At 36.1% G+C, this 15566-nt stretch overlaps 1 protein-coding gene across 2 annotated transcripts in view; it reads right to left on the bottom strand.

Annotated features, from left to right (window-relative positions):
- Positions 1-2521: 2521 nt before the first annotated feature.
- LOC127523333 (galanin receptor 2a) overlaps positions 2522-15566 on the bottom strand; it is a 50500-nt gene continuing 37455 nt past the window's right edge. The window contains exons 4-6 of one of the 2 annotated variants that reach the window (XM_051913914.1): positions 12537-12564; positions 7384-7609; positions 2522-5721 (exon numbers count right to left, since the gene is read on the bottom strand). In XM_051913914.1, coding sequence (XP_051769874.1) covers positions 4980-5721; positions 7384-7589 — 948 coding nt within the window. In that variant the 5' untranslated portion in view covers positions 7590-7609; positions 12537-12564 and the 3' untranslated portion in view covers positions 2522-4979. Of the gene's footprint in view, positions 5722-7383; positions 8020-12536; positions 12565-15566 lie in introns of those variants that run through there. The other variant, XM_051913913.1, reaches the window with a different exon arrangement.

Raw genomic sequence — 15566 nt, 5'->3', positions numbered from 1 at the left:
TCATCTTATGCCCCTGAGAGGCAAGACAGAAAAGTGGAGCTTAATTGGTGAACTGTGACTTGACTGCAACACTAGGCAATCACATCGTATTTTCAGGAGAAAGCCATTAAAAATGTGTGGGGGTTGGTAGTGTGAACATCACAAACAATAACAAACTAGAAGAGGCCAACTCACTGTCAGAAAGTTAAGGTAAAAAACTAGTCAAGAGATTAAACCTGAATACTTCACATGCTGGTTTTATTTTAAGAAAGTTTTAATGCATAATTCTGATTTAATAAATAAAACAAAGATTATTGGAGTACGTTTTACAAGATAATATACTATTTCAGTCTTTCTTCTTCAAAATGTCACTTTTAATTCAATGTGTTACTTGCCATTTCTTTGTAATTATTTGAAAATTGTTAATACTCCATTTTTTTTTTTTTTTAGTGTATGAATTGACACGACATGACATCAAACTTTTTATGCGTTTTAGCCATTTATTTACACGACAATGGCATTTTGAGGGCCTGAAAACGCAAACTTTTGAAAACGGGTTTCAAAGTGCAAGTTTTATGATACCATTATTGTCTCTATGTAAACTACAAAAATGCAAATCTGTGAAAATGGTTATGGCATGCACATGCATATGCGTATACTGACATTGCCAACTACTGGCCTGGCATGCATAATACAACATTTTCGGTCTTTTTCGCGGATCCGTGTTAACGGGGGTAGTTTTGACAATGTGTTGTCTGTGTGCTAAAAATGCAAAACTTTAAAATTTTTAATGAAAATTAAAAATGTTGCCATGGCAACTAACTGAAAAAAGTTTGTTTTAATTTTTAATTAAATTAAATTAATGAAAAAAATTAATTAATACTGAGTGAAGCGTTGTGTTTTTCATCAACAAACCTGGTGCACTACATATACAAATATGTGATTTGTAAAAGATTAGTTCACTTTCAAATAAAAATTACCCCAAGATTTACTCACCCTCCAGCCATCCTAGGTGTATATTTATTATTATTATATGACTTTCTTCTTTCTGATGAACACTATCTGAGATATCCTGACGCAACCAAGCTTTATATGGGGGGTTAATAAAGGCCTTCTGAAGCGATGCATTTGTGTGAAAAAAAAATCCATATTTAATAAGTTATGAAGTAAAAATCTAGCTTCCGCCAGACCACCTTCCGTATTCAACTTGAGAAGAAAGTGTGAACTGGCATCGTGTCAGTTAAGCTTTTTCCATAAGTTGAATAGGGAAGGCTTAGGACGTAGCATAAGCCTTTTAAACTGCGAGAGTTTTACGCTTTCATCGTAAGTTGAATATGAAAGGCGGTCTGGTGGAAGCTAGAAATTTTACTTCATAACTTGTTAAATATAAATTTTTTTTTTTTACACAAATGCATCGCTTCTCTTCAGAAGGCCTTTATTAACCCCCCGGAGCCGTGTGAAGTATGTTTATGATGGATGGATGTGGATGGAAGCACTTTCTTCAGCTTCATACTTGTTGGTATTGCTCACTGCCATTATAAAGCTCGGATATTTATTAATATATCTCAGATTGTATCCACCAGAAAGAAGAAATTCATATACACCTAGGATGGCTTGAGGGTGAGTAATGCTGGGGGTAATTTTCATTTGAAAGTGAACTAATCCTTTAATTGACCATAGGTGCAAATGTGATCTAAGAGCTCTGGCAGATGGGAAAAGTTTGGTCTGTTCCTCAGAGAAAGCTATCATGGATCATACAGATTTATGGTGCTTTTCTTGTAGCTTGGCTCTATAAATCACCACCCACTGCATTACTTTACAAACAAAAGCTTGAGGGGGAGTAAATAGCAACAAAATGTTCATGGTCTAACCCAGTGTTTCCCAACCCTGTTTCTGGAGGCACACCAAACAGTGCACATTTTGGATGTCTCCCTTATCTGACCCATCTATTTCTGGTCTTGGAGTCTCTACTAAGAAGCTGATGAGTTGAATCAGGTGTGTTTGATTAGGAAGAGTTAGAAAATGTTAAGTGTTGGTGTGCCTCAAGGAACAGGGTTGGGAACATGATCTAAAGGACTAGATTTCTTTTGGGACGCATTTCTTTTCTGACTGCCTTAATTTTCCATGACTATCATGTCTGCTCTGTGTCAAAAGGTCAGATCAATGTTTGGCTCCTGGTGAAGAGCTAAATTGGTGACTGGCTGAAATAGGACACATGGGAAGAATAATCATGTAGAGCAGAGGAGCATCATCATCACCAGTAGAGAGCCAGAATTGCTTTTGCCACTCCACAGCTGTCCTCTGTGCATATGCCAATCTGTTTGACTGCAGAGTGGCTCTTCAAGAAGAGCCGTAAGTATGAGAGACATTGGCACCAAAGTCTTCTGCACAATTGCATAGTGCTTGAAGAGATTTTTGACACACATGAAGGTCACTAAAATTAACATATTCACACTCAGTGACCTGTTTCTTGATGTAGTATTACTAAAAAAAAACCTAACTACTTGCCAGAATGGCAGCAGCTGGTACTTTACAGAGAAGAGGTCCTCAGAAAGAGATGCCCTTATTCCCTTTTTAGCATATAAGCAGCGTCATGGGAAGTATAATATAACCACAAATCTGGTTAAATAAAGTTGTTAAATGAGGCTGCAACGCTGGGCTTTTTCCACTGATGGAGCGAATCAGAGAGCACATATTACCCACAAACTCACTAAGCAACAGCTGAGCCTGAAGCAGCTATACACGCAAGAACCAGCCAACTGGCACATTCCCAGTAAAGCCAGATCCAGGGAGAACCAAGATAAGTGGATATTCTAGCGCAGATCTGTTTCATAACAGCTTGACTGATGATTCTATGCACTCTGTTGCTTAGAAATCATCACAAAGACCAACACTTATTTTCATTGCAGTTAAGAAACATTTATTTATTCATTAATCGGCTTGTTAATTCTTTCTAAGCACTTTGGTTGAGCCTAAGTTGAAGACACATTCAAAGCATTATCTTTAAAATTCACAACATACTTGACAAACCCATAGACCTATAAGACGCAAAAGAGGTAGTGGTACAGATATACTGTATATGAGACATTTTATATAATGTTGCAAACAAAGTCAACCTTTTTTCTTTCAGAGTTTTAGGAAATTTGCTATACGAGTCAATGACTCGTTTTTTGAACCATATTTTAATTTATTCAAAATACATTAAAAATGGAATTCATACATACAATTACTTGAACACCGTTCAAATGTTTGGGGTCTGCAAGAATTAAAAAAAAAAAGAAAAAAAAAAGAAAGAATTTGCAGAAATATGCAGCTTTGATAAGCATAAGAGACTTCTTACTGACCCCAAACTTTTGAGTGGTAGTGTACCTTTTCAACTAAGAGAATGTTTTTAATTTATGAATTAAAATTATTTTTAATATTTTGGGATATTAAAATAATGTCCTAAAAGGGTGAATTTTTGAAAATAAAATCTTATCAGCTTGGCATAATCTTTTATTTCTATTACTTTATTTCTATCCTAAAAATTTACAAAACTGCTTATTTGGAAATATATAATCTTAAAATATTTTAAGTACCAACGAAGCCATTTGGTGCAACCAACATAGTACCGGTCAAAAGTTTGGAAACATTACTATTTTTAAAGTCTCTTATGCTCATCTAGTCTCCATTTATTTGATCAAATATACAGAAAAAAAACAGTAATATTGTGAAACATTATTACAATTTAAAAAAATGATTTTAATTTTTTAATATATTTTAAAATATAATTTATTTCTGTGATGCAAAGCTGAATTTTCAGCATCATTACTCCAGTCTTCAGTGTCACATGATCCTTCAGAAATCATCCTAATATGCTGATTTGATACTCAGTTATTATCAATGTTGGAAACAGTTGTGCTGCTTAATATTTTTTTGAAACCTGTGATACTTTTTCAGGATTCATTGATTAATAAAATGTAAAAAAAAAAAAAAAAACAGAATTTATTCAAAATAGAAATCTTTCCTAACAATAGGAATTTTTTTTATCAATTTTAACAGATACTTGCTGAATAAAACTATTAATTTCTTTCAAAAAAAAAAAGAAAAAGAAAGAATACAGGTTATAAAAATATTAAGCAGCACAAGTGTTTCCAACATTGATAATAAATCAGCATATTACAATGACTTCTTAAGGATCATGTGACACTGAAAACTGGAGTAATGGCTGATGAAAATTCAGCTTTGCATCACAGAAATAAATTATATTTTAAAGTATATTAAAATAGAAAATCATTATTTTAAATTGTAATAATATTTCACAATAGTACTGTTTTTTCTGTATTTTTAATCAAATAAATGCAGGCTTGATGAGCATAAGAGACTTCTTTCAAAAAATAGTAATGTTTCCAAACTTTTGACCGGTACTGTATATGTATATAAACAATAAATATGTTTTACAAAACCATATGACCACATGTGCTTTAAATGATGATTTTTCCTTTTCTTTATCATAGACACTCTTATATATCATCGACCCCTACAACAGATCCTGTATAGCAATAACCCAAAATGAGACTATGAGAATAGCAGAGGAATATTAAGGTGACATAAATTCTAAAAATATGTTCAAATATGATCAAATTGTTATGAATGTTCGCCATGTGAACGTTTGAACCAAACAACTTGACGTTGGCACCGTCCTGATAATTGAATCTATTCGTACCTCCGGAAACCCCTACTATGAGTCACATTCACAAAACATACAGCCACCACCACACAGTGACGAAAGCTGCCAACACTGACAAAACACAGACGCGAGAGACTTTACATTACATACATCAGTCACCGTCCTCATCAAGAACACAAAAAGCACTGCTTCCTCTCTACCTGACAACCTGTGCCTATATGACAGCTTTTGTTATGTAATCACAGCTCAAATGCTGTTAAAAGCCACCGGAAAAGAGGAGTTTTATACTTTGGTGAGCACTGATTTGACAGCGGTTGAGAGTGTAAGTGGATTATGTCACATTAAATGTCATGAAGGCACTTGTCATCATCTTCTTGCTACTTTTGCTCCAGAGGCGACCCCGGGTTGACCCTTCGCTATGATTGGATCCTTCACACGTGGCAGCTTCCATCAGGCTTGCCGTCTGCACCGGCTGCACGGTGTGGATACGGTTTACGACCCGGTTAGGGAACGCACACCCAAACACCTTCTTAAAGCCCTTGCGGAAGTGCTTAGACACCAGGGCGTACACGATGGGGTTCAGGCAGGAGTTGGTGTACGCCACCAGGTGAGAGAGAATGCGGATGACGTAGGTTGTGTGGTTGAGCGGGAAGTGGCCGAACAACACGCACAAGATAACCAAGTGATGCGGCAACCAACACAAACAGAAGAGCACGGCCACAATGATTATCATCTTGGTCACCTTGCGCTTGGCCTTGCGGGATTTCGACATATCCTGCATGGGGTCCACTGAGGTCCAAAGGTAGCGGATGGTGCGGGCGTACGTGATGCCGAGAATGAGGACTGGGATGAGGTAGCCGAATATGAAGGTGCAGACGTCCATGGCTCGACGATGATGGATGTTCCATGCCGGCATGCAAAGGGTGGTCCCGTCTAGATCCATCTGCTGGTAGTAGCTGAGATAAGGGCTGGAGAAGAACAGCGATAGCACCCACACCAGGCTAATGGAGGTTAGCGCATTACGGGGTGTTCTTGTCTCTCTTGAGCGCAAGGGGTACCGAATGGCGAGATATCTGTTGAGAAAATGCAATCATAACATCAATAATAATTTAAAAGGTTAGTTCACCCAAAAATGAAAATTCTGTCTTTAATTACTCACCCTCATGTCGTTCCACACCCGTAAGACCTTTGTTCATCTTCGGAATACAAATTAAGATATTTTTGATAAAATCTGATGGCTCAGTGAGGCCTCCATTGAAAGCAAGTTAATTTAGACTTTCAAATGCCCAGAAAGGTATTAAAAACATATCATGTGACTACAGTGGTTCAACCTTAATGTTATGAAGCGACGAGAATACTTTTTGTTCGCCAAAGAACAAAATAACAACTTTATTCAACAATATCTAGTGATGGGAGATTTCAAAACACTGCTTCATGAAGCTTCGAAGCTTTACGAATCTTTTGTTTCGAATCATTGGTTTGGAGCACTGCCAAAGTCACATGAACCATTGAAATTTCGAAACACTTATGACGTAACAAAGCCTCATTTACTGAAATCATGTGACTTTGGCACTCCAAAACACTGATTCGAAACAAAAGATTCAAAGCAGTGAAATCGCCCATTATTAGATATTGTTGAAAAGTTGTTATTTTGATTTTTTTTTTGGCGCACAAAAAGTATTCTCTTCCCTTCATAACATTAAGGTTGAACCACTGTAGTCACATGAACTGTTTTAAATGTATCTTTAGTACCTTTCTGGGCGTTTGAAAGTCTAAATTAACTTGCTCTCAATGAAGGCCTCACTGAGCCATCGGATTTTATCAAAAATATCTTAATTTGTGTTCCGAAGATGAACGAAGGTCTTACGGGTGTGGAACGACATGAGGGTGAGTAATTAATGACAGAATTTTCGTTTTTGGGTGAACCCTTTAAAATTATTACTAAATTAATTACTTATGTGATTATTATAAATGTGATTATAATAAATGATTTATAAATGATTTATCCATCCACATCATTATTTTTATTTTACAGTAAACATGTTCCCTCATAATCAAAATAACTCCTCTTCCTTCTTGCATCAACTTCTCTTCTTTGATGACATGTTTACTGGTGTGAGGGCGGGACAAGCTGTCACTCACATGAGATTGACCAATAGCAAACCACAGCCATCCAATGATCCAATCAATTCCCAATAGCCAAAATCAAGTCCCACCCTACATTTTTTTTTTTTTTTTTTTCTGATTCGAGCTATTTGACTGGGATATATACATCACAATAGGGAAGAATTTTTTTTTTATAAATAAATAAAAAATTCAGCCTAATATTCTGCACAAATATCCTTCACGGTAGATTGTGATGATTATATTATTCTTATTATATTAATCATTTAATTTTAAAAGTGCTTAACATATGTTAATCCCTAACATGCATTATTAAACACAGCTCAAATTATTTTGGTATTATTTTTGCATTGTTTTCAAAATAATACCAAAATAAGTGAATTAAAGATTATAACTGTATTTGCATCACAGACCGTCAAATGTGTTAGTTTCTTTCTGCACTGTTCTGATTAAGTGCCGTGCATGCTAACACTTTCCTTCAGTAGCCTAGAGTTATTGCGTATTATTATTATTGACTATATATAACTTCTCAATCAATTATGCGTTTCACGACTCACTGAACTGGAAAGAAAAGCGCGCGCTGTTTGTGCGCAACAGGATGATAAACGTACCTGTCCAGAGACACAGCTGCCAGAGTAAAGATGCTCGCGTACATGGTCAGGAAGATTATAAAGTGCACAGCTTTGCACACGAAGGGTCCAAAAACCCACTCGTCCATGGTGTAGATGGTAGCCTGGAGAGGCACGCAGAAGACGATGAAGGAGAGGTCCGCCAGCCCGAGGTTCAGGATGAACAGGTTGGTGCTCTTTGTGTTCATCTGGCCGTTGCGGATGAGAACTGCGAGCACAAGACAGTTCCCCACGGTACCAACCAAAAAAATGATAGAGAATATGACAGAAATTATTACTGACTCAACTTTCCAGTTCGGGGAGAAGTGAATATGCTGAGATGAGTTCATCTTTCGTGCAGTAAAACGTCTAAAAAGCTTCAACGCTGCATAGGCACCATTTGGACACGCATAAAGAACATCTACGTTGTCATTTTTGCGCACACTTCTAGAAAAGACTCAAACACAACAAGAAACAAAAGGCATCTTCTATCTGGATGGTTTTCACGCAGGTACAGATGAGGTGAAGGTGGTGAACATCTGATCATCACTCCCATCACCAGCCTCCTCCCCTTATACTCAACTATTTATCAAGAACTTTTTTCTTTCTTATACACTACAAAACATTTATATAAATGAAGAAAACTCATACAAATATTACATATTTTCAACTATATATATATAGTGTGTATATATATATATATATATAGTATACTATATATATAGTGTATATATACTATATATATAGTATATATATATATATCTCTTCATTTAGGCTATATAAATATGTGTGCGCGCACTCGTGCACACGTAACGTACGACATTGAATTCGATTTGGGGAAGTTCTTTTTCGTTCTTCGCTTAGCGGTCATGTAAATGTTTGCAACAGCTCTGCAACATGTCGACAGATGAGGCAGGCACGTGCACAGGTAGGGCTCAACCTGTGCAGAGCACTTGCTCTTTTTGCTCTTACACTTCGAAGTGCCCTTTTTTGATGGTGGTGGTTTTTATTTACTTTTTTTTTTTTTTTTTTTTTTGAGGCAAGCACAATAAACCTTACAAGAATCGAAAATGGGCTAATTTCCCATAGACTACAGCGAGACCATAGACGTCTTTTCAGCTGCCGCAAACTGTTTTGGCGCTCTTTGCGCGCGCCTCAGTTCAAGTGACTGAGTTACTAGTTACAACATGAAATAAACATGAATGAAAATGAACAGGTATGTTGAAAGAAAAAGTACAGTATACCGAAATCCGTATCATGTCACATGTAATCGCTCAATCAGTTTTTGAACCGCGGAAAGATGTCAATACGGCTTGTAAACAATGTCATATAACGTCACATTTACCTCAGAAAAGCGTTCAATGCCCAAAAACTTGTTAGTCAGCTAGAAAAATGAACTTAGAGAGCAGCATTTTGCTAAATATATGCACTAGGCTGTATTTCATATTCATTCTATTTTTACACTTTCTTCAGTACTATTTAATGTTTGAATAAATCCGTTTTTTATGACAGCCACCATTTAGGCTAACCGTTTATATTAAAAAACGTGTAGAAACATAATTATGTCATTAAAATTTATTAGTATAACATTATTAATTTTAACCTTTAATATCATAAATATGTACCAACTGGGGTTAAATATAGTTCACAGCATTAGTTGAGAGATTTTTTTCCTTGAGGAAATTTGCCATGTACTGTACCTGATAGGCCCCAAATTAAGGCCTTCCCTATTCAACTTACAGAATGAACGAAGCGGCAGTTACATTTTTTCCGTAAGTAGAATAGGGAAGGCGTAGGACATACAGCGTAAGCTTTTTGAAGAATACGAAAGTATGGGTTTGGCGGAGGCACTTGGAAGGCGATCATTTGTTTATGTAAAGCATATACATTTACATTTTTTTCGAAAATGACCAATCGTTTCACTAGATAAGACCCTTATTCCTCGTCTGGTATCGTTTAAAGCCCTTTGAAGCTGCACTGAAACTGTAATTTTGACCTTCAACCGTTTGGAGGCCATTGAAGTCCATTATAAGGAGAATAATCCTGGAATGTTTTCAAACCTTCATTTCTTTTCGACTGAAGAAAGACATGAACATCTTGGATGACATGGGGGTGAGTAAATTATCAGGAAAATATTATATGAAAGTGAACTAATCCTTTAAGGCACGTCCGAGATGTAGGCTATGCTTTGCTGCCTTTGATATCCCACAATCCTGTTTATTATGTGACAGTTGAGCTAAAAAAAAGATGGCGTCTAAAAGTTACGGTTTGGTGGTCAGTTTGTATTGAAATGTATGTTTTTGACCAACGTTTGTCACTTTCGCTGTCATTTCTAGTGAGAAATTAATATTGTAGTACTTGCGCTTAGTTATCACCGAAGCTCGCTCCATTTTGCTTGGTTAGGTTTAGGGCTATTTTGCCTAATAATACAAATGTAAAAATAATAATAATAAAAAAAAACTTTAAAGCGGTTCAAATGTTGACTTATATCTTACTAAGATTACAAATAGTTTATACTCTCTATTATATACAGAAATGGACCATGGTAAACATAGTTTGTGAACCCCGTTTTTGTTTTCATACAGTTTAATATAACTTTCAAAAAAGTCCAGTACTGTACAAACGTTACTGCCACTCATCAAGGGCAGCTGTCACAGTCGCTAGGCAACAAGAACAATCCTCCATAGGCTGGACCGTCCCATTTAACAATGCTCGTTCCGACCTTCATGGTCTTCGAAAGGGGTGGCCTTTGAAATCCACATCATTTGAAGGATGCAGCCTCTGAATTCTCGTTTTTGGTCTCGTTCTTCTGGTCTTGTTTTTTAAGCTTCGTTATAAGCTGTTCACACATTGGCAATAAAAAAGTGATTAACTTTAATGGCTGGATCCATTGTGACAACTTACCCCATATAGTGTGACAATACCCCACTACTGGAGCATGTTGTCATGAAAGGTCTTTTTGTGCATCTTTTTCCCTGAGGAATAACTTTCTGACTGGTATGAATTTCAGTATTATGATCTATTATGATTTAAGATTGGTCTTCTGTCGCTTTATAGTGAGAGTTCACATTCACAGACATCATTTATCTATTGTAGATTCCTGACCCGCATCTGACAACTTGTGTTATCATGGTGGTGCCTGCTGCTTTACAAATCCTCAATTCATCCCATCATCTCTCTTGTGTTCCTGCAACAGATCACATGTCATTAACACTGCTGATATCTAGTTAATGTAAACTTCAGGATATAGCGATGTTATATGTGTACCAAACACCTGCAGTGAGGCTTTACCTTTTGGGGTCAAGGGTGTTTTTTTTTTAGCATGCTTGGAGTGCTGTTGACCAGTCACCATCAAGGATCCAGAACAGTTTGTTATAATTAAAAGAATAAGCTAAAAGCCAAGCTATATTGTGAATATCAGTCATAAAGTGGAATCTTTACAACCCTTTTAGCCATGACTGCATTCACAATTCAGCAAATATTTAAGCACCTTATTGCTTTAATGCAATGGTTACTACATAGCGAAAATATTAAGAACATTATTATTTTATTAAGTAAATTTATTTATTAATTGGATCTTTTCACTAGAAGATATAGTCCCGGAAACATACCTAGAGCTAAGGTTAATACATAATATCGCTATTAAGTGTATTTTTTCTTTTGTGTTCTTTTGTGTTTTAGCAGAACTGTAATACTGAATTTATTCTAATAAAGTAATATAATAAATAAATATTATTTTATTCAGTCCAATGCAGTCAGTGATACACACTCTTAAAAATAAAGGTTTCAAAAGGTTTCCACAGTGAACCATTTGAAGAACATTTTAATGATCTTAATAAAAGTTTTTCACTTTAAAGAACCTTTTGTGGTATGTTAAAGGTTCTTTGTGGAATCACAGATGCTAATAAAGAATCTTTATTTTTATAATAAACATACAATATTTAGGATTAAATGCATTCTAAAGAAAAAGTATTAAATATTCTATTCTATCGGTTTTATTCTATTCTGTCCTCTGATCGCCCTCTAGAGGTAAATGAACAGAGTGACTTTTTTACTACAAAAAAGTTCATTGAGTACAATCCCTGGGTGAATCCCATCAGATAGGAATACCTTCCATTTGCATACTGAATTAATTTATGTATCTATTTGTGATATCTGCAATGCCATACCATGAAATACAAACAGTAATGCTCAGTCATATTCCACATATCTGTTTTTGTGCTGTATAGGAGCTCAAGAATCAAAGTCATTTCTGTATCTGACAGAAGCTAAATCTGTAGGTCTTGATCTCTGATTGCTACAGGCAGAACTAATATCCTACAGTATCCCTTTCATCTGTCGTTCATCTCATCCTGGACCCAGAGATTTGACCCAGTTCCCTCAGAAGAACCCCATTCAGCCAGACCTGCCCCTGTCTGAACCCCACCATCCTTACAGTGTGAGTCACGTTTTTCCACTGCTACACATACACTCGTTACTAAGTTTAACCACTGCTTTTTATACCAGGGGATATCCAGGAGACAGAGCTGTGCCATTTGTTTCCTTCTAGATTCAGTGGCATTATAACAAGAGTTTCAATTACCGGTAGCTGATAAAACTGATCGGGTGAGAGTTTCTGAGAACTTAATATGGATTTGACGCACTGTGCCCGATATTGCATAGCCAAGTCACAGAAAACACACTGGATCCAAGCAATCATTTAATTACAAAGGTATGTATGTACAGAGTTACTTTCTACATATAAAGATTTTGTCTAAATTGTAATATCAGTTTTTGACCTTTTGATTTGCAGCAACATGTATGCATGAACATGTAAGCACACAAGTTTACCACGAGAGGGCAGCACTTTCACAAAAGATGATAAAACTGCCACTGGAGCAACACAAAACTGATGCTTATGCAGTTTTAGGCCACACAGGACTATCCACCTGTTGCTATGATTCAGTTTTAACATATATCTTACATATTTGCATTAGCAAATGAGGAAGGTATCAAATCATAATGAAGTTCTCAAACATCTAATGTTGCTTCAGAACTTGATAGAGGAAAAACTGCACATTTTAAAATATATAAATCAGCACACTCAATCAATGAGGTTTCAGTAAAATAAACCAAAACAAAAGAAACATTCACACTCAATGCACATTCTTGCTTACCTGCTTATCAGTGGCGTGCAGTGGTGATCTGAAATGAGGAGGCAAATTTTTTTATTTATTTATGAATCAATGTAAATTCATGTGCATTACTCTTAACGTTGACACATCTTCCTTGTTAAATGAACATTACTTTACATTACATCAAAAAAGAAACCAAATACAATTCTATTTTGTAATTTTACATTAACAATGTATTGTAATAAATGTTCTATTTATTAAAACCAAGTCAATCTCATCAGGTTAGTGTTTTAAGCATTTCTACATTCATTCCAAAATAATAACTAAAGTCAATAATAATTTAAACAATATATTTTATTTGTGTATTGATGTTTTTCTTTTTAATAGTCAAGGCTATTTTGGATCATCAGTCATGCTCCGTAAACACCGTCTGTCACAGACACGAATTGTATTTTCAATTTCACCAAGCTGATTGCACTAAAAACCCCCGCAGTCATCATGTTTTCAGTCCATTTCAAGTTTGATTTTGACATGACATAAAGCAGTGATATCTAACTGGGTGATCTGTTTACTTACTTTTCAATTAGTCTTTCCATTGACGCCATCATTTGCTCATTCAAACTGAGAGCGGAACGTGCACGTAAACAAGAGGCGGGATTTATCGCACAAACCAATCATATCCAATCATAACCAATTACATCCAATCATAGCGCGATGGAGACATTGCCTCCTCTCACGTGATTTTTCCCCATTCATTCTCAATTACCCCCCACAAAACCCACCGCACGCCGTGGGTCTAATGGTTTTCTATGGTTTTCTATGAGAGCAAAGGGAGGCATGACTCCTGCTGTAACTTTACCTGCGGGTGTCGCTGTTGGGCAGTGTTCCTTAAGAAATACGAGTGACTTGCGCTCTTTTTAATGTCATAATTTGTAATATTTGTGTTGTTTTATATGTAATATGGATTATTTTCTCATCATTTTTTTTTTTGAGGAGGCACTGTCTCCCTTGCCTCCTCGGAGGAAACGCCCCTGCTGCTTATGGACTTACCTTAACTTTTTTTTGGTATTTAGGGTATTAATGTCATTAATATTTTAAAAATTAAATTAGCTAAAATATAATAATAAAAATACTATTTACTAATATTATTAGTTATGTTTGCATATTTAATTTTTCATTATTTCAATTCATCAGTTTACTCTGTCCCCGCCAGCATTTTTATTTAAAGTTGCCACCCAGCACCACCATTTTTGATCATTTTGACAAAACTTTCATGGCCTCCAGAATGTTTTGTTGTATGCTATACATCAAATGAGGAACAGAGCCTCTGCTTTAAAAACAAAACAAAACAAATAAAATAAAATTACATCACATTATTTTATAGTGCATAAGCTTTGGCTGCATCTGAAATCACATACTTCCCTACTATATAGTAGATGAAAAACAGTATGTGACAAGAGATGTATGTCCGAATTCACAGTACTCATAAAAGAGTATGTATCTACTATATCCAGTGAGAAGTGTTCACACGATGGACACTTTACTATCCCATGAGGCCACAGGAGAAGATTTATGAATGGCAGTGAACGCAACTGACGCTGTACTTCACATGACAATGACAACATGGCGTATATAGCATGGCGTATATATGTCCAAATTACATTCATATTACACACATTCATACTATTTAGAACATACTTTTTTAGTGATCCTTAAGTAATTACTTATTCAAAATAAGTACCTACTCGAGAGAATGTGATTTCTCATGCACTCAAAGCATTTATCACTTGTTTCTACTTCTTCTTTGCCTGTGTTTTAATCCAGAGAGTCTGTACCATTTCAGAAGATGCGTAATAGCGCTCCCTACAGTAACAGTGAAAACAGAGTTCATTTTCAGTGTTGTAATACTGACGTAACATTGAAAAATGCCTTTCTAAAAAAAGTGGTGACTAAAAAAGAAAACACCTCCTAAAGCCTTGTTTTTGAAAAAAAGAGTAGGCTATATGGTGTCCATTCACACTGAAGGTCCATCCTATCCAGACTCTTTGCTGGTTGGTTACTACTTCTGAAAGAAATGCCTGAAATATCTGAGAGTTGAAAGTGGCCTAGGATGCCTCTGTAATGACTTAACCTTCTGTTGGTGGGTCACTGTCAAAATAATGACTACTGCTTTCGAAGTCAACTAAACAGAACTCCATTCATTTGGAGAAAGCGAAGAAAAACAGAGGAAAAGGAAATTTTTCCCTTCCTTTCCTCTGACCATTCATCACTTTCTTGTACGTTCTTTACGTCACACAGTCTTTTTCAGAATACTCGCTGTCTGTTTTTGGCTACGGTTTTGCTGTGGCCTCCAAGTCCCAGTGATCCTTGAAGAATTGAGGGTTCTATATTTTCCGTTGGTCATAAATTGGTGCCTGCTTACACAACTGTTACTGCTATGAGACTCTCGTTTCAGGTGAGTCTGGCCTGAATGACCCCTTTCTGTGCATTCTCACTAGCGGAAATGACACAATAGGCTGTGAACTTGTTGCTCTGGTGGGCTTGGCGTGTTCAAAGCTGCTGGGTGATATTGGGGTAACAAGAGCTGACAGCTTCATGCTGGCCACACATGGGAATATTTTGGGGCCCAAATGTGTGTCGGCTGGGTGGCTAAGAAAAGAGACACTATGGGAAGTGTAAGCTCTGCACATCTAATATGCAATAAGAAATTCAAGCATATCCTTTTTGGAAAGCATAAATAAATGAATGAATAAGGTAAATATAGACTTTACGGATTATTTTTGCATGCTGAATCATGGATTCTTACGTTACTAAATGTTGTCTTGCAACAACCAGCCAAAGACATTTAAAAAGTGCAAATATCTTACCATCTGACACTGGGTCTGGGTTTTTTATTTGAATGATACTGATTCTAAAAAAAAAAAATATCAGTTTTTTTTTTTTTTTCAGAAGAATTGCATCGACACTGCTGAATCTACGCCACTGTTGCAAAATCTAAAACCTCTGAGTTTGATGCCAATGTCGCAAATGAGATTTTTGCATACCGTGACATAATGACAAGAAAACATGCAA

This window comes from Ctenopharyngodon idella, chromosome 12, assembly GCF_019924925.1.
Source record: "Ctenopharyngodon idella isolate HZGC_01 chromosome 12, HZGC01, whole genome shotgun sequence".
Taxonomy (NCBI): Eukaryota; Metazoa; Chordata; class Actinopteri; order Cypriniformes; family Xenocyprididae; genus Ctenopharyngodon; species Ctenopharyngodon idella.
This window is presented reverse-complemented; position numbering and strand designations above follow the sequence as displayed.